This window comes from Cygnus olor, chromosome 26 (assembly GCF_009769625.2).
Source record: "Cygnus olor isolate bCygOlo1 chromosome 26, bCygOlo1.pri.v2, whole genome shotgun sequence".
Taxonomy (NCBI): domain Eukaryota; kingdom Metazoa; phylum Chordata; class Aves; order Anseriformes; family Anatidae; genus Cygnus; species Cygnus olor.
In genome coordinates this window covers 1,773,119-1,799,294 of record NC_049194.1, presented here as the reverse complement: position 1 = coordinate 1,799,294, position 26,176 = coordinate 1,773,119, and the positions used below count along the sequence as shown (strand labels likewise).

General features: G+C 64.8%; 2 protein-coding genes and 1 long non-coding RNA gene across 6 annotated transcripts; 2 read left to right on the top strand and 1 right to left on the bottom strand.

The window, feature by feature from the left end:
- Positions 1 to 112: 112 nt before the first annotated feature.
- Positions 113 to 7,698, bottom strand: CRLF1 (cytokine receptor like factor 1). 3 transcript variants are annotated; one of them, XM_040537267.1, is made up of 8 exons: positions 7,453 to 7,687; positions 3,488 to 3,766; positions 2,676 to 2,805; positions 1,926 to 2,095; positions 1,605 to 1,762; positions 1,348 to 1,516; positions 919 to 1,097; positions 611 to 783 (listed from the first exon to the last, which is right to left on the bottom strand). In XM_040537267.1, the coding sequence occupies exons 1-8, from the start codon at positions 7,517 to 7,519 to the stop codon at positions 760 to 762; spliced, it is 1,176 nt and encodes a 391-aa protein (XP_040393201.1). In that variant the 5' UTR covers positions 7,520 to 7,687; the 3' UTR covers positions 611 to 759. The 3 variants fall into 3 exon arrangements, with proteins under 3 accessions (XP_040393203.1, XP_040393201.1, XP_040393202.1); XM_040537268.1 differs by having other exon boundaries at positions 619 to 783; positions 915 to 1,097; XM_040537269.1 differs by lacking the exons at positions 1,926 to 2,095; positions 3,488 to 3,766 and having other exon boundaries at positions 113 to 783; positions 915 to 1,097; positions 7,453 to 7,698.
- Positions 7,699 to 12,681: 4,983 nt separating this feature from the next.
- Positions 12,682 to 19,310, top strand: TMEM59L (transmembrane protein 59 like). 2 transcript variants are annotated; one of them, XM_040537266.1, is made up of 8 exons: positions 12,682 to 12,908; positions 14,763 to 14,868; positions 15,207 to 15,301; positions 16,347 to 16,493; positions 16,584 to 16,683; positions 16,990 to 17,098; positions 17,224 to 17,341; positions 17,579 to 19,310. In XM_040537266.1, the coding sequence occupies exons 1-8, from the start codon at positions 12,741 to 12,743 to the stop codon at positions 17,735 to 17,737; spliced, it is 1,002 nt and encodes a 333-aa protein (XP_040393200.1). In that variant the 5' UTR covers positions 12,682 to 12,740; the 3' UTR covers positions 17,738 to 19,310. The 2 variants fall into 2 exon arrangements, with proteins under 2 accessions (XP_040393200.1, XP_040393199.1); XM_040537265.1 differs by having other exon boundaries at positions 12,697 to 12,908; positions 17,200 to 17,341.
- A 2,445-nt stretch (positions 19,311 to 21,755) lies between these two features.
- On the top strand, positions 21,756 to 25,408 carry LOC121059989. The gene is made up of 2 exons (XR_005814700.1): positions 21,756 to 22,049; positions 25,061 to 25,408. It is a non-coding gene; the product is annotated as an uncharacterized LOC121059989 (long non-coding RNA).
- Positions 25,409 to 26,176: the final 768 nt, after the last annotated feature.

Here is a 26,176-nt window from a genome sequence, read left to right as displayed (position 1 = left end):
GTCCCCCTGGGACACGGTGACGGGGATGGGGGCGCTGGCACCGCGGCCCCTTGGCTGCCCGCTGCATCCCCGTCCCCCCGCGCTGCCGCTGCCCCACTGACGCAGGCCCCCGTGGGGTTTGAGAGGTTTATTGGCATTAAGCTTAAATCTGTTCCTAATTGTCTGAAATGTAACCAAAATAAGGCTGGTTTGAATCAAAATTAGAGCAGGCACTGAGCAAACCCCAGCAGCCTCAAACCAGCCCACGGGGCTCGCCGGGGACAGACCCCCCCACCCCCACCCCCCCCGTGCGCTCGCAGGCGGCCCCGTGGGCACCCGCAGCCCTTCCCCTCCCCAGGGAATAATATCCAAACTGCAGCCGGGGGGGGGGGGAGCTGCACCTCCCGGGGGGGGGGATCCCCCCTTCATCCCCCTGCTGCTCCAGCCTGCGGTTACGGAACAAAGGCCCCGAGCCCTCCCGTGCTGGGGGGGGTCCCCTCGGCGCCGTGGGCCGCGGGAGGACGCGGGGGGCTCCGCTCCCAGGGGGCTGACGGCGGCGCCGCTGCCCTCAAGGGGGTGCCAGGGCCAGCCCCAGCCCGCACCCCCCGGATCGCCCCCTCCGGCCCCCCTTTGCAGCGGGGTGCGGGCTTGCTCCTTGCCCCAGGTGCCTTCTTGCCCCCCCCCGGCGCAGCGCGGCGGCGGGGACGGGGCGGGCGAGGGTGGCCCCGGGCGGGCGCCGGGCGCCCCGTGCCGTGCTGCCGGCGCTCGGCCCCGCGGGGGCTACAACTTATCGCCGGGTAGAACCTGCGGAGAGAGCAGAGCCCTGCTTCGAGGCCACCTCCGGGGAGAGGCTGCGGGGTTGTGGGACCCCTCCCAATTCCCCCCCCCCCCCCCAACGACGGAGGAGGGAGAAAGAAGTGCGAAAGGCTCCTTACCTACCTGGTTGCGTGTTTTGTGCGATTTCTGCAGCCACACGCGCCACTGGTCGTAGAGCTTGATGCTGAGGTTGGAGCAGCCGTAGGCGTGCTTCTTCACCCACCCGAAGAACTGCTTCAGCTCCCGCCGCAGCGTCGTGTTCTGCTCGCCGCCCTTGGGGTCGCAGCCCCCCGCCGCCCGCTCTGCGGGGACAGGGAGGGGACGGGGATCAGGGCCAGCGGGGGGTGGGGGGAAAGGAGGGGACACCCCCATGAATAGGGGGGGGACCTGGGGTAGGGACACGAGCGGCTTTCCGGCTCCCTACTGGGAAATAAGAGCTCCGAATTGGCTCCTTTGCAAGAAATCCAGGCGCCGGGCACGCGGCGGGGAGCGGCCTCTCCGCACGGCCAAGGGCGCACGGGGGGAGCTGGGCAGGGGGCTGGGGGCGCTCACCGCTGCGCGGGGTGGAGGCGGCCGTGGGGTTGCTCCAGTCGCTCCAGATGCCGGCCTTCTTGGAGCCGTAGATGCCGAAGGGGTTGCAGCGCACCTGGACGAAGTAGACGGTGCCGGGGCGGAGGCCGGCCAGGCGGCACGAGGTCTGGTTGCCCACGTCGTCCACGACCTGGGGGACGGCAAGCGAGCGGTTTGGCTCGGCCCCGCGTGCCCCCGACCCCCGGATAAGGGGGACGCCGCCCGGTCCCCGTCCCCACCTTCCACTCCGAGCTGTCCTCCACGCGGTACTGGATCTGGTACTTGGCTTGGAAGAGGAAATCCTTGAGCGCGGGCGGCGAGCTCCAGCGCACGCTCAGCTGGTCCTCCAGGTCGCCCACGCGGCTGACGTGCACGTCGGACGGCGGGTCCGTGGTCACTGCGGGGACAACGGCACGGGGCTGGCGCGGCGCCCGAGGGGTTAAGGAGCCGCGGATGCCGATTTGGGGGAAACATCCTAACTCAATTAGGAGCGATTCCGCTCGCCCATCGCCCGTCTCCTGCACGTCCTCCTCCTCCTCCTCCCCGGTGCCGGCGCTCACCCACGTCGAGGATGTCCAGCATGACGACGTCGGAGACGGCCACCCCCAGCCTGTTGGACGCCTCCACCCAGATCTCGTAGGGCGTGAAGAGGGCCAGGTCCTTGGGGATGTGGCAGGAGTAGGGCCCGGCCGTGTGGTACTCCTGGCACGTGTTGTCGCGGCCGTACCACCTGCGGGCGGGCCGTCAGTCCCCGGTACCGGGCACCGGGGCGGTGATGCCGGCGGGGGCCCCCCGGTGCGGTTTCCCCCCCCCCCCCCCGCACACCTGCCTGGCCGGAGGAAATGGCAGCTGGGAGCCGGGGCTGCGCCTCATTTATCTGCCATTTAATACCGGCAGCATCGCGCCGGCGAGGTGTTGGGTTACCGGCCCCGACGCTCGCGGGTCCCCCTCCCCGTCCCGGCACCAGGTGAAGTGTGGGGGGGTCCCTGCCCCACATCCCCCCCCCCCCCCCCCCCAAGCCCCAAATAATCCCAGGGAGGGGATTCCTCGAGCGATGCTGCGGCCGCAAGCTTCGCCTTCGCCTCCTCCCCAGCACGTACGGAGCGTGGCGCCCCGCCAGCACCGCTCGCTCCTGCCCCAAGGACTTTGCCTTGGGGGGGGGGGGGGTTGGAAACGGGGACCCCCCCCCCCCCCCAACCGCATCTCACCCAGCACCGTCAGGTGGGAGCCACGGAGCTCCCCTCCACGTAAGCCCCAAAATCCCACAGTCACATTTGGAATAAGAGGAATTAATCCGGAGGCACGAGTACCTGAGCTTGTACTTGAGCGTGTAGTTAGTGTGCAGGAAGGTTTCCCCTTCCGTCCCCGGGGCCCACTTGCAGGTGAGGTCCTTCATGTTCTTGGACCAGCAGGAGATGTTGACTGGTTTTTCTGGGGGCACTGGAAGAGGACAAAAAAAAAAAAAAAAAAAAAAGGACAGAGGGGGGATGAAACAGCTCCGTGAGCAGCATAACCACCAGCACTCGGGGTCCCAGCAGCACCAAGCCAGCCCCCGCATCGCGTGCCCACGAGGACGGTGCCACCGGGACGGACGGTGCCAGCCCCCAAAGCCGCCGGCGCGCGAAGCAGCGAGCCGTTCCAGCCCCGCGTCTGCTCGAGGGGCTGCAGCTGCCTGCACCAGGCTCCGGAGCTGTTTTCTTTCGGGAACAGCAACCAAAGGGAAAAAAAAAAAAAAAAATAGCAGCTCTGTTCCCAGTTAAGCCTCTGTATTCCTAGGACGTAAAATCATCCTTAAAATAGCCCGAGATAAAATCTTATGATTATTGATTCGGACAACTGTAATTTCACCGAGGGTTGCCAGAGCAGCCTTTCTGCTGCGAGCTCCGCCGAGCCGCAGCGGGTCCGGGAGCGTGCGGCCAAGCCCCGAGAGCGCAGAGAGGTGAAAACGCAGAGAGGGGCACACGGGCGGCAGCGAACACCGGCTCTGGCGTGCCGTAGCAAGAAACGTTTTTAATCGAATTCATCCCGCTGAAACGTTTCCGCGGGAGGCGAGGTGCTCCGTGCCCTGCCCCGCAGCAAAGCGCCCCTGGGTGCTGCGAGCCCCGCAGCCACGCCAACGTACGTCCGACGTAAAGGCAGGATCCGGCCAGGATGCCGCCGTCCCGGCTGTGGCACACCAGGTTGTCCCCCGACTGCTGCTTGGAGCCGTTGAGGCGGGCGAGGGCCACGCTGAGCGTGGTGGGGCCGAGGGCGGCGTAGGAGGCGGCGGGCAGGCGCCGGCCGTTCAGGGTCCAGTACAGGTCCTCGGCGCGCAGGTGGAAGTCGGCGCTGACCGTGCAGGTGGCGGTCAGCGAGGAGCCGATCAGCAAGGTGGGGTCTTGGGGGGAAATCACTGCAGGGTCTGCAGCCAAAAAATAAAAATAAAAAAAAAAAACGAAGTGGGGGGAGGGAAAAAAAAAATATAGCACAGCCCTCAGCAGCACGGGAGGTGCTCGGTTCGGGTGCGCGCCCTGCGAGCTCGGGGAGCACCAGCTCTTTTTGGGGTGCTGCGTTCATCGCTCCGTGCGGGGTTTTTTGGGCAGCGATGTGTTTGTCCAGGGCTGGCTCGTGGCTTTTTAATTTTTTTGCGATTTCGACAGCAACAACGGAAAGTTTGGGGGTTTTCTCCAGCGTTATTTTTTTTTTTAAAGGCTCGTTTCGGAGCCTGACGGCTGCCGGCTCCCCTCCGCGGGGCCGAGGGCCAGTGCGCGCGCCCCGGCGCTGACCACCCGCCTAATCCGAACCATGTGCCGCCGGCGCTGCCAAAAGCCATCACTCGCACCTCGCCGCGGGGTCCCTGTGCGCGGGGGCCCCGGGCTCCCCATGAGGGTGGTCTGGGCTTGGAGGGGGGAAGGACAACGACCCTCATCCTGCTGTTTTTTTTTTTTTTTTTTTTTTTGGTGTGGGGGTGGGGGTGGAAGCCCCCCAGCTCCGCTTTGTTCCTGGAGAGAAGCGAAGCCACGCAGCGCAAGGCTTCAAAGCGGACGGGTTTATTTGCACGGAGCAGGAGGTTACGTGTGAAGGCGAGCGCACGGGAGGGGGGAAACAAAGCAGCGGAGGGTGAGCAGGGGTGATGTTCCCCACCCGCCCGGCAGCGGCACACGCGGGGCTGCCGGAGCCCGCGCGTGCCAGGCTAATTAATATCGCCAATTACCTCCCGGAAAGCGCCTCGACCTCCTCGCCCCTCCGACCTCCCGGCCCCTCTCGGCTTTCAGCAGCCGCCAGCAGGTTGGCCGCGGCCGCTCGCTCTGCTGCGATTTAATGCTCCGCGACCCTCGGTTCCCCGGGGGGAAGCTCCTAATTAGCAGCTCCCGGTGCTGCGGAGGGGCTGGACGGGGGCGAAAGCAGCAGGGCCACGCAGGCGCCGGGTGCCTCGCACCCGCTTCGTGCCCTCCCCACGCGCCCACCCTGCCCCGCGCCAGCCCGTCCCCGTGGCATCTGGCTCCATCCTCGAACGGGGCCCCCCGAAAAGCGCCACGGCTCTGCCAGCAGCCCTTCCCACCCGGCATCGGCTCCTCCATTAGACGAGCCCGCAGGCGAGCGCTCGAGACGGCGCTGCTGGAGCACCGCGGCTCTGCCGCTTCCAGCCCCAATTCTTGCAAATCTTCACCCAAACAGCACCAGAAACGCGTCCGAGCGCCGCGCGCCACCCGGCCTCCCCGCAGAACCGCCGAGCAGCAGCGTCTGGAGGGGCCAATTTTTTTTTTTTTAAAGCTTTTTTTTTTCTCCGCTCTCCGGCGACGACCATGTGTTTTAAAAGGGAAAAGTGTGAAGTTTTCAGATCGCAGAGGAAAGGGCCAGGGAGACGCAGGCGGCGGGAGGAATGTGCGAGCCACGGCAGCGGGAATACCTGCACGGGGTTTTATTGCTTTCCTATTTAAAAAAAAAAATGCTGATCAGGTGCTAAGTAATGCTATAAAGTAAAACCACATTTCCAAGGTGTCGGGAACGTTTACGCTTTTCTTCCGAAGGGCCGGATTTCATTTTATTTTTATATCGGCGTTTTAAGGGGCTGGGAAAGGAAAGGAAAACCCTCCGATAAGTGCTCAAGATCCCACAGTTAAAAAAGATTTATTAAGACCCGTGGAGATTTCAAGAAAAATTGTAATTGCCCTGAAGAACAAAAGGAAATTTGGGCAGCCCCGAATTCTGCAGAAAAATAGATTTAAAGCTGCTCCGAGGCTCGAGCAGCGGGGTCTGCGGGCGGACGTGGCTACGGCAAGCTTCATCCCTCCTCTGCGCTCCCCTTTCCCCTTCTCCTCCTGCACGCTGGCATTTCTCGTGCCCATCCCTCAGCTTGAGGAGGGATTAAAAAAAAGCCCAGGCATTCCAGCGAGCGCAACCGAGCTGAACCGAGGGGAAACATTCGCTCTCTAAAAGGAGATTTGGCTCCGCTTGCACCCGGCTCCTCCGAGGGTGCCGCGGGGCGAGCGCTCGCGCAGGTCGGATGCTCCACACCCGGCCAGGGAAAAAGTGAGGTTCGGGAGGTGGGAAGCCATCGGGGGCACCCCCTCCATGGGTGCAACCAAAATTCGGGAATTACACCAACCCAAAGAGCTCCCGGCACCGCTGGAGCCGCCAAAATGCCCCCAGGAACGGCCCCACGGCGGGCACCGCTCTGCCCGCAGCGCACCTCCACGGGGAGCCTCTCCGAGGGGATTTTCTTTCCCCTTCAAGTCCTTTCCTCCCCACTGCAGCCTCGTTTTGCTTCCTTGCCACAGCTGCTTCTGTGATCCCTACCCCAATTTTTGCTCTTTGATACTTCCCCGTTAATGACTTGCACGGGTCGGGGGACGCGAGCCGCCGGGAGGGACGGGGCCGGCAGCGGCCGCGGCATCGCCGGTGGGGTGGGAGCCACCGAGCAGCCGCTTCTCCTGGCCGGGACCCGCCGGGCGAACGTCGCCTCGAGAGATTCCCATCACCGGGAGGAAGCCAAACTTCCTGGGCTGGTTTCGGCCGGGCCGGAGGAGAAGCGAGCGGGCGGCTGCGGGACGAGGCTTCCTTCGTGTCTACAGCCCCATGGGGAGCCCCCCTGCACCCATGGGCACCCCGATGCCACCGGGCTGAGAGCACCCAGAGCTCAGCCCACAGGTGGCACCTCCACGCCTGCCCCCCCCCCTCCCCTCTCCCAGGGCCCCCCCTTCCCCCTTATTTTAGGGGATTCGTTGTTCTCCGCAGGGGTGGGTGCTCCCTATTGTTCTGGATGGGGGTTAAGGGGGGATTCATTGTTCTCCGGGACGGGAGGGGGCTCATTGTTCTCCGTGGGAGGGGGGAAAAAGGGGTCCCTATTGTTCTCTGCGGGAGGCTCTCGGTGGTTTTGGGGGGGTCATCGCTCCGGGGATGGGGGGGGGCTCGTTGCTGGCCGTGTGAGGAAGGGGTTCGCTATTGTTCTCGGGATGGAGGACGGGGGTTTCCATTGTCCTGGGTGGGGAAGCGGAGCCGCATTGTTCTCCAGGAGCGGGGGGGCTGCGTGGCCCGGGGGGGGGGGGAAGGAGGCAGAGACCCCTCCCGGGCAGTGGGGGGCTCTTCTCCACGGGGAGCGGGGGCATTTACAGCCCCCAGGGCAGGAAGGGGGGGCCCCTGCTGCTCTTGGGATGGGGGAACACAAAAGGGTTTTTCTATTGTTCTCCGTGGGGGAGAGGGAGGGGGAAGCGAGCGCCCTCCGGGGAAGGGGCTCCCTGCTGTTTGCCGGGGGGGGCTCATTAACCACCTTACCGGGGGGGGGGGGAGGGGGGCAGGAAAGGGGACCCCCATTGCCCCCCATACAAGGGGCCCCACAGCCCCCTGATGCCCCCAGGGCTCCACATCCCGGGGGGGCACCGGCACCCCCCGCACCGCAATGAATGAGAAACCCGGGGGGGGGGCGGGGAGGGGGGGGGGGGGGGGCGAGGAAGAAGCAGGCGCCCACCACCAGCAGCCCCCACCGGGGGGGGTCTCCGCTCCCCATCCCCGACGGGCCCCGGCTCCCCCCCCCCCCCCCCCGTTCCCCAAGCCCCGGTGCCCCCCCCCATCACCATTTTTAGGGGACCCCCCCCCCCCGGGACTCACAGGCGAGCGGCTCGGCGCGGAGGAGGCGCAGGCAGAGCGGCAGCAGCAGCGGCAGCAGCGGCGGCATGGCCGGTCCCGGTCCCGGTGCCCGTCGGTGCCCGGGGCTGCGGGAGCGCACCGGCACGTCCGGGGAAGTCCCGAGCAAGTCTGAGCAGCCCCCGCTCTGCCAAAACCCTAAATGCCGCCCTCGCCCCGCCCAGCCCGGCCCGGGACCGCCCCCGGGGGGGGGCAGAAAAAAAAAAAAAAAAAAAAAAAAAAAACCCCCGGGGGGGCCGGGGCCGTGCTCCGGTACCGGCCTTTTGCCCGCGGTTCCCCCCGAGCATCGCCCCCCCCCCCCCCCCCCGGTGCGTCCCGGGCGCCCCGTGGGATCCGGGAGCGGGGATGCTGAGCCCGGTGCCCCGTTCCCTTCCCCGGGGAGGTGAGGGAGAGCCGGCCCCTTCCCCCGGGTGACTCATGCGCTGCCTTCCCGGCCACTCCCGGGCCCCCGGGGCCGCTCCCGGCCGTGCTCGGCGCTGCGCACCCGGCCCCCGCCGCCCCCGCGGGGCCGCCCCTCGAGGGGGGGAGGTTTGGGGCGGGGGGGGGGGGGGGGCGGGGGGAGCCCCCTCCTCACCCCCTCCTCACCCCCTCCTCACCCCCTCTCCCAAACGGAGGTGGGGCACTGGGGACGGGTTCGGAGTTTCTGGGGTGGAAATCGGTGTGTTTTTCCCCCAAAATACCTTTTCTTTTTTTTTTTTTTCTATCTAAGGTAATAACTGTGGGTTTTCCCCAAAGTAATAAAAAATGGGGAAAATGCCCCAAGGGGCGTCAAGTGGCCGTCGGGGCTGGGCTCTGTTTGACCCCAGGAGGCAGCAAGGAGTTAATGGTGGCTGCGGGTGGCAGTGCCACGGGTGACACCACGGGTGACACCCTCTGCTCGTGGGTGCCTGCCCCTGTCCCCCCTCCCCCGTCCAGGACTTGATGGCACCGAGGGCGCTGTGCGTCCTGCGTGCCCCCAGAGCCCTTGGCCAGCAGGTCCTGGTGGCAGCAAGGCCACTGTCCCCACATCCCCACGGCCAGGCTGCGTGCCCAGAGAGCACCCCCATGTCGGGGGGGGTGCCTGGGTCGTATCCTCACCCCCCGGAGGAGAGGACGCAGGAGGGACTCCATGGCCCCGAGCCCTGAGGCTGGGACAGGGACGGGAGCCTGGAGCCCATGGGGTGACACCGCAGAGGGACAGGGGTGACACCACGTAGGGACAGAGGTGACACTGCGTGGGGATAGGGGCAATGCCGTATGGGAATGGGTGCAGAGGTGTTGGGCACCCTTGGAAGAGACTGCACGGACTAAAAGAAAAAAAAAAAAGAAGAGAGACCAAACAATGCCTTTTCCCATCGTCCTGTTTTTTTGGAAGCTTCTGAACTGTTTTTGTTGAAATTTCCCAAAAATGTCAGCCGCAGGGAGACACCCAGCATGGGAAACTTCGCAGTCTGGCAGCGGCAGCCCCGGCCGCCGTGGGGGTCTTGACCCGAGCGTGGCCTCTTGAGGTCCCCGTGGGTGTCGGGGGGGGGGGACAGCGGTGTCAGGAGGGGTCCCCGCTGGTGGCACCCTTGGGACTCGTGTCCCCGTGTCCCTTCTGGTGTCATTCACCCTCCCCAACCCACAGCAGAGCTCGGACCCGATGGTTTAATAGGGCAGGGCGTGGGATGGGGACAGGGCAGGGGGGCACGGTCCCCAAAGCCGGGCAGCGTCGGGGCGGTGGCACCCGGTGCTGGGCCGGGGGCAGGATCCGGCCGTCGGCGGGGAGCAGCCGGAGATGACAGAGGCGCTCGGCCGCCTTCTGAGTCAGTGCGGCCGTCGGAAAACAGATGTGGTGAGCGCTGCCCTTTGACAGTGACCTTTAAAGCGCTGAGTCCGCGGCCGCCGCGTCCAGCCCACGAGCCGCCGCATGCGCTGCCATCGGCCGGGGAGGCAGGATCCGGCCCAGCCGCCCGCTCCCCCCCCCCCCAGCCCATGGTGGTCCCAGGGGGGTTGGAGAGGTCGGGCTCCCCCTGCTCTTTTTACCCCCACCCCCAGCACTGGAGCTCCCTTCCCAGGGCCTCGCTGCCTTATTTTGGCATCCTCGGGGCGCGGGGCAGGATGCGGCCATGGGGCCCAGAGCTCCTCGCTCTGCCCAGCGGGATGCGGAGGGACGGAGCCAGGACCCCGGAGTGGCCCCGGCGGTGTCCCCAAAGCGGGGCTGAGCACCCTGGGGACGGATCCTGCTCCCTTCCCACCCCAGCGGGTGCCCTTGGGCCGGGGCGCTGTCACCTTCCCGCTGTCACCTTCCTGCCAGCGCCGCGTCGCGTGGCACCGGGGCCGGGCCCGGCACATCTACCCTGAATTAATCCAATTACTTGATTTCCCAGCCAGAGCTCGCTCCATAAAGTCCTTGGACAGAGATAGTATCTGGCTCGAGGGCCAGGGTGTAAAAAACAAACAACGAAAAAAAAAAAAAAAAAGCAGAGAAAAAACCCGAGGAAAGGCGCAGCGGAGCTGTCTGACTGCCTGCATCCTTTTAAAGTGACCTGTGGGAAAAATAAAGAGGCTAGAATGCAAAGAATCCAGCAGTCAGAGTTTCTTTCTATTCCTCTCTGCAACATTTCCACATTCATGGGTAATTTATAACCCGCTTAACCCCTTCCGTGCCACCCCCCCCCCCCAGCGCAGCCCCTCGCTCGACGGCATCCTGGCGGCGGGCGGCCGCACCTTGCCGGCTCTGTTTGCTTTGGGAAGCACAAAAAGCCCCGCCGCCGCCTCGCTGTTCGCTGGAAAAGGGGGAAAAAACGCCACTTATATCGAGTGGGTGCTCGAGTGCCGGGGCCGGTGTCGGGGTGCGGGGCCGGGGGTGGCCACGGTGGCACCGGGGTGGCACACGGTGCCGGCAGGAGCCCGGGCTGCCCCAAAAGCGAAATGTGGGGCAGCGGTGCTGAAGGCATCGAGAGGTTCTGGAGGGGGGTGGGAGGAGGGAGGGCCAGGAATTACCCGGCGGTAAATATTTGCCAACTGGGATATTGTGGCCTGGGAAGGGGATTTTTTTATTATTATTAAACGTGAGCGAATCGAGGGCCAGGAGCGCGGGCTGGGGCCAGGCATCTTGCAGGCAGGTGCGGCGCGAGCCTTTCCCACGGGCTGCACTGCCAGCGCTCTCTCCCAGTGCTCCCAGTGCTCCCGGTGCTGCCAGCGACGCTCTGCCATCGGGTTTTGGCCCGTCCCCCCCCCCCCCCCCCCAGGTCAGGGCAGCGGCTCTGCCCCACCTGCAGCACGGCGCCGTGATTTACGGTGGCAGCCCCCAATCTGCCCCATTTTCTTCGCCATTCGTCACCGGGGCCAGACGTGAGGCCGTGGGGCTGGGCGGGGGGGGGGGGGGTCTAGGAGGGGGTCAGAGGGAGCGGAGCCAACCCCACAGCCCCCCCGAGCCCCTCCAGAGCACGTTTCCCCCCCCCCCCCCCCCCCAGCTTTGATTAACAAGATGAATAGCTGGCGGAGCGCAGCGGGGCGAGGAGAGGAGCCAGGGGCAGCGATGCTCGAGGGGATCCGGCCCCCAGAGCCCCCCCTTTCCCCGGGCTGGGGTCCTGCCATGTGTTCCCCATTAGGGCTGGAGGTTAGCAGAGCCCCCAGCCCCGCTCCACCTCCTCCTCCTCCCGCTTCGGGGTGCTGCCATAAATAAGGCTAACGGGCAGCGCAGCGGCAGCGGGCGCGAGGCCGGCCCCGTGCCTTTGATGTCTCCTAAACCCTGGGAAATAAAAGCTGTAAATCTGGGGTGTCGGGGGGAGCCCGACGGCGCGCCCTCGTTGGGAAGGGGCCCCGCCGGCACCTGGCCTCGCTGGGGGCTTGGCTGGGAGCCGAAATTTGGGGGCTGCTGGCCTGGGGGTGGCACAGCCCGGCCCCTCTGCGCCCCTGTCCCTCTGTGCCACCAGCACCAGTGGTCCCCAGTCCCTGGGTGCCCCCCCAGTGTCCCCCAGTTCCTCTGCATCCCCCAGTCCTGCTGCATCCCCCGGTCCCCTGCATCCCTCTGCATCTGCATCCCCACGTTCCCCGGTCCCCCTGCATCCCTCGGTGTCCCCCCATGCTCCCCGGTCCCCCTGCACCTCCCGGTCCTTGTGCATCCCCTGGTGTCCCCGCATCCCTCGGTCCTCCTACACCTCTGTGTCCCTTGGCCCCCTCCAGGCCCCCCTGTGCTTTCTGGTCCCCCTGCGTCCCCCAGTGCCCATACATCCCCCTGTCCCCCTGCAACCCCCTGACTCCCTGCATCCTCCTGCCCCCCTTGCATCTCCCTGTCCCCCTGCTCCCCCCTGTCCCCCTGCATCCCTCTACCCTCCTGCATCCCCCAACCCCCTGCATCCCCCTGTCCTGTTGCATCCTGTTCCGGTGCCTGAGCGTCCCCCTGTCCCCCTGCATCCCCTCCATCCCCCTGTTCTGCTGCATCCCCCGGTGCCTGAGCATCCCCCGGCCCCCATCCCCCCCGCATCCCCCTGCCCCCTTGCATCCCCCTGTCCCCCTACACCCCCCGGTGCCTGAGCATCCTCCTGCACCCCCCTGCACCCTCCTATTCCCCTGTCCCCCTTCACCTCCGGTGCCCGAGCATCCCCCTGTCCCCCTCCATCCCCTCCATCCCCCTGTCCTGCTGCATCCCCCGGTGCCCGAGCATCCCCCTGTCCCCCTCCATCCCCTCCATCCCCTCCATCCCCCTGTCCCCCTCCATCCCCTCCATCCCCTCCATCCCCCCCTCCCCCTCCATCCCCCTGTCCCCCTCCATCCCCTCCATCCCCTCCATCCCCCCCTCCCCCTCCATCCCCCTGTCCCCCTCCATCCCCTCCATCCCCTCCATCCCCTCCATCCCCTCGATCTCCTCCATCCCCTCCATCTCCTCCATCCCCCTCCATCCCCTCCATCCCCTCCATCCCCTCCATCCCCCCGTCCCCCTCCATCCCCTCCATCCCCCTCCATCCCCCCCCCCCCCTCCATCCCCCCGTCCTCCCCGCACCCCCCGGTGCCCCCCTTCCCCCCCCCCCCCTTCCCTTCCCTCCAGGACACGGTTTTCTATTTTCGGGGGGGGGGGGGGACACGGGACGGTCCTGTCCGGTGCCGGCGGAGCTGCGGCAGGCTGCGGCGGCTCCCCCCCCCCCCCGCCCCCCGCCCGCGGCTCTCCCCGCCGCCCCCTCCCGGCGCACGGCGCGTCACGGCGGGGCCGGCAGCGGCGGCGGCGGCGGCGGCGGCGGCGGCGGCGGTGCCGGTGGCTGCGCTCCGCTCCGCGCCGCTCCGCTCCCGCCATGGCGGCCCCGGGCCCCCGGGCCCCCCCGCTCCTCGCCCTCGGTTTGGCCCTGGCCGCCGCCGCCGCCGCCGCCGCCGCTGCCACCGACCCGTTCTCGCCCCAGCTCGGGGACACCGGAGCTTGCCGCCGGCAGTGCGGCCGCAGCCTGCCGCACCGGGCCGCCGCCGTGAGTGGGGCCGAGCGGCGGGCAGCGGGAGCAGCGGGAGAAGCGGGGAGGGGGGGAGCACCGGGGGGGGGGGAGGGGGGGAGCACCCGGAGCGGCGGGGAGGGGTAACGGGAGAAGCGGGGGGAGAGCCGGGAGAACCGGGGGGTGGCGCCGGGAGAACCGGGAGATGGCACCGGGAGAACCGGGGGGAGCGCCGGGAGAACCGGGGGGTGGAACCGTGAGCAGCGAGGGGAGCAGCGGGAGAACTGGGGGGTGGCACCGGGAAAACTGGGGGGAGCACCGGGAGAACCGGGAGATGGCATCGGGAGAACCGGGGGGAGCATTGGGAGCACCGGGGGTGCACCGGGAGAACCGGGGGGAGCACAGGGAGAACCGGAGGATGGCACTGGGAGCGCCGGGGGGGGGAGCACAGAGGGCATCAGGAGCACCGCGGGGAGCACCCGGAGCACTGGAGGGGGCACCGGGAGCACCGAGGGGGGCGGTACCGGGAGCACCGGGCATCGCCATCCCACAGGGACCCGGGGGCTGCTCATGCCTGGGGGGGGCCGCGCTCCACCGAGCCCCGCTGGGGGTTTGGGGTGCCCCCGGTGAGCCCCCCTCCAGCCCCCCCCCCCCCCCATCCAGCACCGGTGAGGCCCCGGGGCAGAGCCACCCCTGGGTGCGGTGGCCGGGGACCAGTGGGGATGGGGCCAGTGGGGATGGGGACTGGGGGCGAGCAGGTGGTGCTGGGGGGGCCAGCACTGAACCAGGGATCTAGATGAAGGCGAGTGGTGCTCACTGGACCCGGAGCATCACAGAAAACCCCGGATCAGAGCCCTGCTATCCACGCCGTGCTGGGGACCAGCCGGTGATGGGGCCACGCAGAGGATGCAATCCAAGCGCTGGGCCCCATGCGGCTGCAAGGCTTTGTAACGCCTGCGACAGGGAGAAAAAAAGGGCCGGGATGGGTCCTGGCCCCGCTGCAGGGGAGTGGGGTTGGGGACCACGCGCGGCAGGGCCGTATCCAGGCCGGTGCCTCGGCAGGAGCCTGCACAGCCCCTGCTGCCTGGGGGTGGGCATGGAGACGTTCCCCCAGCTGGGCTTGTTGGGTGCTGGAGGCAAAGGGGGGCAGCTCCTGGCGCTGCCTGTGGGTGCACAGACACCCCCCCCATTAACCCCCAGCCTGTGGGGAGATGCACACGGGGACCCCCCCACGGTGCATGCACAGCGGTGTGCTCCCAGCCCCACAGTGTGCTCCCAGGCCCCCATAGATGCACGGACCCCTATGCACGCATGCACCCCATGCACGTGCAACCCCGTGCATGCACGCCCCATGGACGCACACCCCATGCACGTGCAACCCCATGCACGTGCAACCCCATGCTTGCACACCCCATGCACGCACACCCCATGCACGCACACCCCATGCACACAAACCCCATGCACGTGCAACCCCGTGCTTGCACACCCCATGCACGCACACCCCATGCACGCACAGCCCCCACGCACCCTCCCCCATGTACCCCAACTCCCTCCAGCACCCCCGCCTCGTCCTGCCAGCACGCCCATATGTAGGGACAGGGGATGCCCGACAGAGATCGGGGACCTGCCATGTCCTCGCTGGGGACGAGGCCGCCTGCAGACCTCCCTTGGGACGCACGCCCGGCTGCGACGGCGGCTCTCCCTCCCCCGGTGCCACCAGTGCCCCGCGTTGTGCGCGCACCCACGGCGGTGCTGGCCCCAGCGCGTGGCCCCCGTGGCCCCCATCCCCTGCGGGGCCCTGCGGTGCCGGGGGGGGGGGCCGTGCCGGGGGTCGGGCGCAGCCCCCGGGCTGAGCTCGGTGCCAGCTCCGCGCCGTCCTCCTCCTCCCTCCAGGATGCTGTTCTCAACGCCTGTTACCGGGGCTGCCGGCTGTTCTCCATCTGTCACTTCGTGGATGCGAGCGCGGCGCTGAACACAACCAGAGCCGAGTGTGAAGCAGGTGAGCAGCCGGCGGCCGAGCGGCCCCCGCTCCCCAAACACTGTCCAGAAGGGGCTCCTCCACTTACCACTGTCACCGCCCCGGCGCCTTCCGCCCTCCCTGGCTCCCTGCCTCCGCTGCGCCCCGGGGCCGCATCCTGCGCACCGCCGTGGGTGCGAGCGTGCACCCTGTGGGTGCAAGATGGGAACGGTGCCGGTTTCCCCAGGGATTTTTGGGGGAAGGGACAACTTCGTGACGGTGCCAGGGCTTGGGGTGCTGTTGGCAGAATTTGGGGGCGGTGAGGAGCGCAGGTCCAGCACCCTGGCTCCGTACTGAGCGCCCCCCTCTCCATCTCGCAGCGTGCGCCGAAGCCTACAGCAACGCGCAGGAGCGGTTCGGCTGCAGGACCGGGTGCCGCAAGCAGCTGCCGGAGGTGGAGAGCAGGATGGACAAGGTGAGGGGGAGATGGGGAGCCCCCAGCTCGCCCCTTCCCACCCAGCCTGCCCCCGGTGGGCCCATGGTGCTGCTTAATTAGTGCTGTGGTTAATTGGGCTCGAGCAGGCGTTGGTTTGGGACAGGGCGATTCCGCTGAGTTCCCCAGCTGGGAGGTTTTGGCCACGTATGGTCGTGGATTCCCCCAGTTTTGATCCTTTATCTGTCCCAGCAATTAGCAACGCTTTCCCTCCTATGTTTAATTAATCCAGCTTTTGCCCAATTAATTAAATTAGACTTCGGCCCAAGGTAGAAGCTCTTGGCTCCGTACGTGTGCAGACTGAGATGATTTTGTGCTGTGGAAGGCAGGGGTAAGGCAGGGGGCTCCTTCCCCAGCCACATTTTGGCCCTTTTCTAAGAGCCTCAGCCCCAGGGTTGGGGACAAGCATCGGGGACAAACGCCTGCGCTGTCCCCCGGCCGGCCCCCGGCCTTGAACGTGCCGTCACCCCCTTCGCCTGCCCAAAGCCTTTTTCCTTTGGGTTCCCAGACAAGCAGGCAAAGCAGATTTAGCATAATAATTAGATACAGAATCTGACCTATTTATTTCCTGTTTGCTGGTTTGACCGTGCAAGGGGCTGTCGGAAAATGTTCGAAGCCAGTGGCAGGGAGCAGCCAAGCGGATTCCAGCAGGGATGCTTTAAAAATAACAAACTGCCGAGACAGCCAAGAATCCAGGGCACGGGGCCGCTGCCAGGAGAGAAACGCCCTCGGCATCTCGGCCGCTGCGCTCCTATTGTTTAACGCGCTGCTGCGAGCGCGGGGCCGGGTGACAGCCGTGGGGACCGCGGGCTGGGTGACACCGCGGGCGCTGGCCCCGGCTGGATCCGTGCGCAGGTGGCTGCCCTGCAAGGAGCCCTTTGCTCGCTTCGTAGCTGCGTGGTGGTGGAAAATGAGGCTTGGAGATGAGCACCAAGCTCAACCCGGCCACGTTCTCCTCGTGGGACGTTGTCTGCTGGGGTGGGTGGCAAGGGGACGCCGGCGACGCGCTGTCCCCGCTGCTTTGCAGAGCCCGGAGGTGAAGGCGCCGTCGTTCTCCATGCTGGATTTGGTCTCCACCTTCTGCAACGACATCGTCAGCTCTGCCCAGAGCTTCATCTCCTCCACCTGGACCTTCTACCTGCAGGCGGACGATGGCAAAGTGGTGGTGTTCCAGGTGGGGGGGAACCGTGGCTGCTCTCCGCTGGGTGCTGAGCAGGCTGGGGACCCCCTTCCCGACCACGTTCTCCCTCTTTCCTCGCTCCAGTCCCAGCCCCAGATGGAGTTCCCGCTGCCCGAGGTGCAGATGACCCAGCCGGAGCGGCCGGGACCGGTGGCCAGCCCCCGCGCCCCGCAGCCCCACGCAGGTGCAGGGGGGCACCGGGCTGCTGGGGAGGTGGTTGGGAGCTTCCGAGCCCTCCTGGCTCCCATCCGATTTCTCCAGAGCGAAACAAATCACCCGCTTCTCGGCTCTGATCCACTTACCACACCCTGCACCCATGCTGGGGGGCGAGGTGGGGGTGAGACCATGCTTGGCACCCTCTGCAAGGAGCCTCCGGGGACTTCTGCGCCCCCCAGCAGAGGGTCCTTGGGGGGAGAGGGATGCATCTAGCACCCCTGCACCCAAACGTGCAGCGGGTGCCCGGGCTCAGCATCACCCTTCTCCCTGCCAGGCCCTCGGCAGAAGGAGGAGAAGCACACCCCCGGGAAGGAGCCGCGGGGCAAAGCCAAGCCCGCGGACGCGCCGCAGCCGGAGCACGACTTCCTGGGCTGCATGGCCAAGTAGGTGCCGCGGGGCTGCGCGGGGCACGGGGGGGCTGCACCGGGCCGGCCGCCCCCCTCCCATACCCAGAGCCCTGCCATAAACTGGCCCTGTTTCTTTGGCGGGGGGCGGTGGGGTGTTACAGGCGCTCGGGCCTTCCTCGCTGGATCCTGGCCGCCTGCCTCTTCCTCTCCGTCATGGTGATGCTGTGGCTGAGCTGCGCCAGCTTGGTGACGGCCCCCGAGCAGCACGTCAAGACCCAGGTATGGGGCGAGCGGTGCTCAGCGCAGTCAACAGGGGGGGGTCCCATCGGGGTCCCCACCACCCCGTGTCCCCGCGTTATATCCGAGGGCTGAGACGTGGCCATGGGGTCTGTGGTCCCCAGTCCCCACGATGGGGTCACCGTCACGTCCAGGCTGCTTGATGTGTCCTCAGACCGGGGACAGCGGGGTCCTGTCCCCTGCTCCGGGGTTGCACGGTCCCCTCTGCCTCTCTTGCAGCCTCTGAGCATCAACGGGGACAAGGAGTACCTGGAGGACCTGGACGGCCCCGGCGCCTTCCCCCTGCCACCCGTCATCGCCGTCACCCTGTGCCCCGCGCACGGCGAGGACGCGGGGCCGCTGCCCCTCAAGGTCGACCTGGACAAGACCGTCCTGTAGCTCTCCTGCCCCTTCCCCATCACCTCCCTGCCACCTCGCTGTCACCGTCCCCATGCCGGTGTCCCCGGTCCCGCTCTTCTCCCCCGTGTCCCCAGCTCCTGGTGGGCTCTGCCTCCGTGGTGGGGGGATCCTGGCTGGATCCCGCCGTCACCCCCAGGGCCAGCCTGGAGCTTTTCCTCCTCCGTTAACGTTGCTGCGTGTTGGGCTCCTGGTTTCCGGAGCCAAGAGAGGGCTGCCAGCGCGGGGAGGCTGGGGGGAGCCCGTCTGCTCCGGAGCAGAGCCCCCCGGGGCCCCCCAGACCTCCAGGCATGGGTCCAGCGCTGGGCAGGAGGGAGCTGGCTGTGGTGGGGGATGGAGCACGTCTGCAGCGCTCGGGGCTTTGGCTCGGCACATCCCCGGCCTCCCACCTTGGGCTGAGCCTCCAAGGCGCCGGCTCCGGCCCTGGGAACTCCCTTCCGCCGGCCGGAGCCGATTGCCTCGGGGAGCCGAAACGTGGCGAATGGATTTGGCGTTGGCAGCCGGAGAGAGCGGCGGATTTGGCCGCCTCCGTGCCCACGCGAGGACCCAGCCGGCCCCTCGCAGGAGCTGCCGAGGGGCCCCGGGATGGATCCTTCCCCTCCCTGCTCCGTGAGGCCTCGGGGGTTATCTGGCGCTGGTGGCAGCGAGCAGGGGACGCGGTGGCATTTCCCTGCCCCGTGCTCCTGGGGCGCATCCGAGCACAGGCAGAGGTGCTGGGATGTCTCCGTCCGGGGCTCAGCATCTCTGCCCGCATCCCGGAGCGGCTCAGCCCCTGAGTGGCACCAGCTCCGGGTCCCCAGGAGGGGCGAGGACCGGGGCCAGCCCTGGGACCTCCCAGCCAAATGGAGACCCTCAGGGCTCGCCCCGGTGCAGCCCCTCGGCATGGGGGGGTCCCGGTCCCTGCTCCACGGGGCTCAGAGCAGGCAGGGCCATCTCGCCATCTCCCACCCTTCTCTGTCACCTCGTGCATCGTTTCGTGGTCTGATTTGCACCGGCATGTGGTCCCTCGGCCCCTGGCACCCCGTGGGGACACCCCTGGGGACAGCTCGGTGGTGGCAGTCCCTGCCTCCCCGCAGCCACCTAACACACGTGTACAGATTAACTTATTACCCGTGCCCCTCCGCCCCTCGGTTTTTACGCTCTCCCCGTTTTGGGGGGGCTGTGGTGTGTGTGTCGTTGCGGGGCAGGGGAGGCTCTTGGCCCCGGCCCCTGCCGGTTTTGTGCTGCTCCATATCACACGTGCAACATATCTGGGTTTTGGGGGTGTGGGCTGGGGGGAGGCGCTGCGGGTGGGGGGCTCGTGTCCGTTTTTGGGGTACACTTCTTGGTGTCGCTTCGTGGCAGCTCAGCTCAGTGTAAAGCTCGGTGCAGTCCGTGTCGTTGTCTCGGCCACGTGGCTCCCCCCCGTGCCCGGTCCTGGGGGGTGAAACCGTGGCTGGGGAGCACCCATCCCGCATCGGTTTGGGTTCCAAGGAGCAAACCCGGCCCCTAGCCTCCTGCGGAGCCTGGGTCCAGCTGGGCAGTGCGGGAGGGGAAATAAAAGGTTTGTACCAGACCTGGGGAGTCGTCGGCTTTGTGGGGAGTGGGTCTGAGCCCCTGCATGGGGCTGGTGGCGGGGTGCAGGGCCCTTCCCAGCTCGGTGCGTGCCTTTGCAAGCTGAGCAAGGAGGAAACGGCCAATGAATCCGACTTAGTGCAAAAGTGGTGTGGTGTTCCTGGGGTAGACGGTTGGTGACCCCGTGCCACGCATAAATGTGAAGACGGGACGTGGAAAACGGGCTTTTCCCACTTAAAAACACCCAAAGACACCCAACTTAGAGAAGGATGACTATTTAGAGAGGGGAAGGTGCCGAGGAGGCCGTGCACAATGCTTGTCACCGTAACACGCCGCAGCTGCCCCAGCTCGAGGGCCGGGACGTGCGGGTGTGCGCGCCCGCACCTTTCCCCCGCGGCGTGTGTTTTTCCTGGCGGGGCGCCCGCGTCCACGCTGCAGCCGAGCTCTCGCCATGCCAAGCATGACACAAAGCTCACGCGAGGGCCCGGAGGCTCGTTTTTAGCACTTCAGTAGCTCAGCAGGGTCCCGTCCTCGGAGCCAGCGGTGGCGCGGGGCCCCCGAGGAGCCGGGGCTGGCGCTTTGCTCGGCTGCTTGTTTTCCCTGGGACATGGCGCCGGTGACGGCGAGGTGCTGGCCCTGCCCTGGGGAGCAGCAGCTGGGTGCTGGGGTGCTTGGTGCACGTCGCAGCCAAAGAAGGCTGTCCCTGGGGGATGCAGAGCGTGGTGTGCAGTGGCAGCCCTGGTTGGAAGCCAGCAGTTGCTGCTGCACAGCCCCTCCATGTCCCTAAATTGGGGGGGCGGTGTCCCCCCGGCGATGCTGGGTGCTGGTGGGTGATGCTGAGCTCTCCCCGGGCTCAGATAGCTCAGCAGATGGTAAGGGATGGCGTTTCCAGCCTGCTGGGGTGCCAAGGGATGGAGTCCAGCACCGAGCAGCCTTTGGGTAGGCACAAGCAGGTGACCCCAAGACATAAGCTACACTCCATCCCCCGAGCGCCCCATAAATGGCTTTCTGGGGGGGCTTTCCACCCACATGTTCCCTATGGAGCCCAGGGCATCAGCGCTGAGCGCCGTTACAGCCTGGGCAAGGATGCTGGCACCCGGCAGCGATGCAGCAGTGGTTGGGTGCAGCGGGAACAACCCCCCCCAAGAAAAAGCCCTTGGGAGGAAACCCCCAGCACGGCGCCGCCTGCGGGGGGATCCCCCCTGTGCGGGGCTCTGAGTGCCCCCCGCCACCGTTCGGTGCAGAGGGAGGTGGCGGGGGCCGAGATCGGAGCAGACAGCTGGCAAACCCTGCCCCGGCTCCGAGCGGGTCCCTCCTGGGACAGGAGCCGGGCTCCGAGCCGCGGACAAGCTCCTCTCCTTTAAACTGGATCAGATTCCTCGCTGCTGGCTCGGGGTGCAGGAAACCGTGCCCAGGAGCAGGTGAGGAGGGACCCCACTCTGGCGAGGAGGAGACGCATGAAATTAGCTGGTTCCACTCCCCCCAGCAGGCAGCCGGGGTATTTTCCATCCGACGCCTTTTTCCTTCTCGCTCCCTGTTGTGGTTTTTCACAGGGAAAGCAAAAAATCGCGGTGTGTGGCCCCGTGAGCGAAGAGGAGAGCGATGGGGAAGAGGAGCAGGATTGCACCCTCCGACCCGCGGAGGGCACGGGGAGCTGTGCTGGGCCACGTCCTCGCCTCCAGCACCCGTGTGCCCACGCTTGCTCCCACACGTCCAGCCACGGGTCAGAAAGGAGCCGCAGGCCGGTAGGTGGGGACTGTCAGCCACGCTGCGACAAGAAGCGGCCTCCAAAAACTGGGGGAGGCCAACGAGCAGCCCCCCAGGACCTCCTCGTGGACCCCAAAGCATTGCCCGGCATGGATTTCCCTCCCCTGTTGCTCGCTGCCATGTCACGCAGGGCAGAAAGCCCGGGACTGGGACAGCGGAGTGGGGACAGGCCCCGAGAAGTCCCTGCCTTGTACCCCCCCATTTTCATCTTCAATTCTTCTGGTTTGTAGCAGAGGCTGTGCTGGTTCGGCTGGGTCTGCATCTGCTGTTGCCCATCGTGCCTTCCCACCAGAAGGGCCAGGTCCGGGGAGATGGTGCTGAGCACAAAGAGGCCACACGAGGTTTTTCCTTGGAGGTCTCTGATAAGAAACCATAATTATGTGACACAGTGGTTTGGGGTCCTCTCAGAGCATGGCTTTTGAAGACAATGGAAAAAGAGCCGGGGCTCCCATCTCAGCTGGGGAAGGGACATTTCCTCGCTGCTCCGGCTCCTCTTAGCACGAGGCTGCCCCAGCACGTCAGCACCCAGAGCACCCAGCGAAAACACGCCCGTGGGTTTCCTTTCCCCGTCCTCCTTCCCGTGACCTACCCAAACGGAACGGAGCAGCGGGTGATTCAGCAACAAGAAAACCGAACGAAAAACAATCTCCTGGTGCTAATGGGATTGGTTCTGTCCCTACCACGCACATTCCAGCCCGGCTCAAGGGACCACTTGGGGGGAAGAAGGGGGGGTTGACGAAGCCAAATTATTCTCTGTCTTCAAATGGCAGGGTTCGGCGCGGTGCCGCTGGCCGGAGCACCCTCTCCGCAGCCGGCACGGAGCGCCTGCGTGCATCCAGCCCGCCGCCAAGTGACACGCATTTTCCATTCCCTGGGCTTCATTACTTCTTGGAACGCAGACCGCATGCGTCGGGCCGCGAGGGGCTTCGCTTCCCTCCGTGTTTATTTTCACTGCCGTGTGTTCTTTTGCCAGGTGAGGAGCGCAGCCAAGCTGGTCAGGGAGAGCGCGGATGTATGGTTGCGGTTTGGCCGGGCGGGTGGGAATCGGGCTCCCCGGAGCACCTGCTCGCCGGCAGGCGTTGGAGAAATCCCACTGCTTGCAACGGGACGACACGTGTGCGCGCCGCGCGGAGGTGCTTCGCTGCGACGCGGCCTCGCGGCGAGGCTGGGTGCTGGCACCGGTGCCAAATGGTGTTGGGGACGGCCAACGGTGCCAAACGCTGTGGGTGCTGCATGCATGGGAGCGGAAGGAGCCTGAGCTCCAGGCAATGAGGTATTCAGCCTTCCTGAAAGCACATGGTACTTCTGTTGGCTTTCTGCTCCTCCAGCTTGCTCTCCAGCGCAGGGCATAGCAATATCTGCACCTCCGTATTGCACGCATGCGTTATCTGCACTGGATGAGATGGCGATGCTGTTGCACAGGGTGGGAGCCCAAAAAGCCGGGTGGTTTCCATCCCAGGAGGATGCTGCTTGGCCAGTGTGTTACACCAGAGCCCCGTGCTGTGCCAGTTCAGCTCCGTGGTGGGAGCTGGGGGACCTGCAGGGTTGGGATCAGGAGATGAGAACTCAGGAGTGTTGCTAGTGGGGAAGGAGAGGGCATCCCACCCTCAGCAGCCTCCCAGGAGAGACCGGTAACATCTCAGGGAGCTAAAACATCTCCGTGTCTGAGCATTATGGTGGGGAGATGCAGGCAGGGTGTCCTAAGGGGGGCAAAATATAAGGAGGGGGAAGGAACAGCCCCGGGCTCTGCCAGCACATGCAGGCGCACCCCAGCCCGCGTGCCTCCCCGAGCTCACACGCTTGCTGGTATTACACGGGGATTAGCAGAGAGCAGCCTACCGGGAATGGGGAGGGAATAAAACCAGCCAGGAGCACGGGCACTGAAAATGTCCGCCAGCACCCTCCGTGTAGGCAGGAGATGGAGCAGCGTTGGGTGCCGGTGCTGTGCGGAGACAGGGAGCAAGAGGGAGGTCACCCGCTGGCTCCTCCGCAACAACAGCATGGAAAGGACCCGCGAGGCTTCATCGTGCTGGGGAAAATCTAGCAAGAATCAGGAAAAAAAAGCTCATGGCGGCCAGCTGTCCGCCGCCTCCACCCAAGGCAAAGTGCGTGGACCGATAGCGCTGCGAGGAATTCCTGCTTCTGAGCACTTGCAGGATGAAACGGAGAGGTCGGAGGAAAAGGCAGAGCTGCCAGCTCATGATTTTGTCATTAGTCTCACAGTGCTGGATGCAGATTTTAAAGCCCCAGCTGTGGGAGTCGTGGGATAAGCGAGAGCTCGGCTTGCATTAAAAAGGTACATTGCTAGACTTCATGTTTTGTAGAGGGGAAAACAGTGAAAATATGACTCAAATACATCCTCATGACTTAAAATGAAGGTCAGAAAGACAAGGAATGTAAATAGTTTGGGGCTGATTCTTTCTTTCTTTTTTTATATATATTTTTTTAGCCCTGTAAGTCAGACTTGTGATTTTACAGGGAGATCACCGCTCTCCACAGTAGGAAAACCAGGGCTGCCTTGATATACTGTGTGTGCAGGATAAATATATTAAAGTTGTGTGAGTTACTCAGATGCTGTGCTAACACTGGTCATAAAAATCACCTTAGATATAAGGCAGGCTCCTTGGGGAAGGGGCTAAGTGCACTCAACAAATAATGAATAGAAATAAAAATAAATATCAAATGGCCCATAAAATCAAACAATAATGGTAACTAGAAAGTTCCTGGATCTGCTGTGAGAGATAAAATCCCATCAGCAGCATGAAATAACAAGAAATACCCCCTTTTGGTTCCTTCTCCACATGACACAAGTCAGCACGCCTGGTCACCAGAGCAGTTATGGAATACATCTTCCTTCCAGAGTCTTATAAATGCATTTTTCATGCTTTGGGAGACCTTCTGGGGTTCAATTTAACTGGGATCTGGGGAACATGTGAAAGGCATTTACAGCATGCGGCACAGCCTGGGTTTTCCTGCCGGGGAAGCAGAGGTGTAACGTTCGCAGCTCCCATCCGCCAACCCGCCCGGCTGCGAGGGACGCAGAGCTCCGCAGCGCGGCCGGGCTGGATGGCAGCGGGGCTGCTTTATTGCTGAGCATGTACTGGACTGAAATGTAAGCACTTTAAAATATATATACGAACCTAAAAAATAAAGAGTGAAAGCGTAGAGCGTAAACCTTGTAAAGAAGGGGGTGTGCTGCAGAGCTAAAGCTACGGAAAGTGGCCCCAGGAGAAAGTGGGAAGTATCGAATGGAGCAGAGCTGGTGTGTGAGGAAGCAGGATAAGCGCCAGGGCTTGGTAAGGAGGCAGGAGAAGAAATCCCCAAAGCACCAGCTGAGCTGTTTTTCAGCAACAAAACGCACAGGGCGACGTGGAGCAAGAGCTGGGGTGGTAGGCGCTGGACCCTGCAGCCCCGTCGTGCAGCAGCAGGAGCAGAAGGAAGAAAGGGCAGCGGGGTGAGGCGCGGAGGATGCGGTACTGTGGGATCTCCCGACAGCTCACGGCATCGTCCTCTGCCTCTCTTGGCTCTCCCGCTCCTCCTGCTCTCCCCGCGGAGTCTCCGCGGCCACGCCGCGCTTTGGTGTGCTGACATCTCCTGTCCTGTGTGGGTCGGGTCTAAAATAACAGGGCCCCGAGGTCTTGGCTGGGGTCTCCCTGCGCCGCAGCAATACAAATAACAAATTAATAAGTCCTGCTTCCCTTTCTCCCCAAGGTTTTATGAGGCTTAATTAATGAATGTCTGTAAAATGCATTTGGAGCTGGGAATGAAATGTGCTGTGGAAATGCCAAATATTTTTAATGCTCCAGCAGATTTAGAAGGTTTAAATAAGAAAAATACACAGCTTCGCCTCTGAAATAGATTCCTCTCCTTGAAGCAGAGGGCTCCAGAACATGAAGTTTTCATCAGGGTGACTTGAAAGGGTATTTTCATGGCTTTCTAAGTGTGTTTATTCTCATGTGCGAATTCCCCCTTTCCCTTATACAGATGTGGACGCAGGCATGGGAAATCAAAGAAATTTACCCACGGTCGTTGGCAGAGCCACCGCTATGAATAATTTCCCGATTTCCACTGACAACTGGAATGCCCTCTAGCCCGTCCGCTGCCTCCAGATGTGCGACGGCTTGAAAAATTACACGGCCCTGCGACGCTTGGCCCAGGCTACAGCGATGGCTGTGCCAGGATGCCGAGCATGTGTCAGGATGCGTCGTGGAAAAGGCATCGTGGACACCCGGACGAGCTCTGACAACAAAACTGCACCCTCTGGAGGGTACTGTTGCTCTTGCACAAAGTGTTTTTTTTTTGTGATAAAACCTTGGAGGGCTGGGGTTGAATAATCGCTTGGGTTGTTGAATAATCGCTTGGGTCGTGAAAGTGCTGCCTGTGCTGTGGCTTTCCTGAGGACGTGGGCTGCCTGACCCCGTCCGCACACCGCGCTTTCTCCAGGTGTTTAAGGGATTGCACGTGGAATCCAGAGGGAAAAGGTTCAGCGCTTGGGCGCAGGCCACCCTGAAGGTCCCTTGGCTGCTGCTGGAAATCGGTCGGCTGGGCCTGCTGTCAGCAGGAGACACGCAGCCTCCCCCTGGGCCCCCCCATCTGTGGGGCCGTGAAAGCCCCCTGGAACCCCCAGAGTTGTGACAGGGCTCCCCAAGGCCCCTTCCTCTGTGGGGCTGTGACAGCCCCCCAGAGCCGTGACTGGGCTCCCCCGGACCCCCTCAGCTGTGGGGTGGTGACAGTCCCTGGGCTCATGACAGGGCCCTCATGTTTGTGGGGCTGTGTCAGCCCCCAGACCCCTCATCTGTGGGGCTGTGACAGGTCCCCTGGAACCTCCACGGTCATGACAGGGCTCCCCCAGACCGCCTCAGCTGTGGGGTGGTGACAGCCCCCAGGCTCGTGACAGGACCCCCGTGTCTGTGGGGCTGTGACAACCCCCAGACCCCTTCATCTGTGGGGCCGTGACAACCTCCAGACCCCCTCATCTGTGGGGTGGCGACAATCTCTGGGCCCGTAACAGGACCCCCGTGTCTGTGGGACCGTGACAGCCCCCTGGAGCCCCCAGTGTCGTGACAGAGCTCCCCAGACCTCCTCATCTTCATGATCACG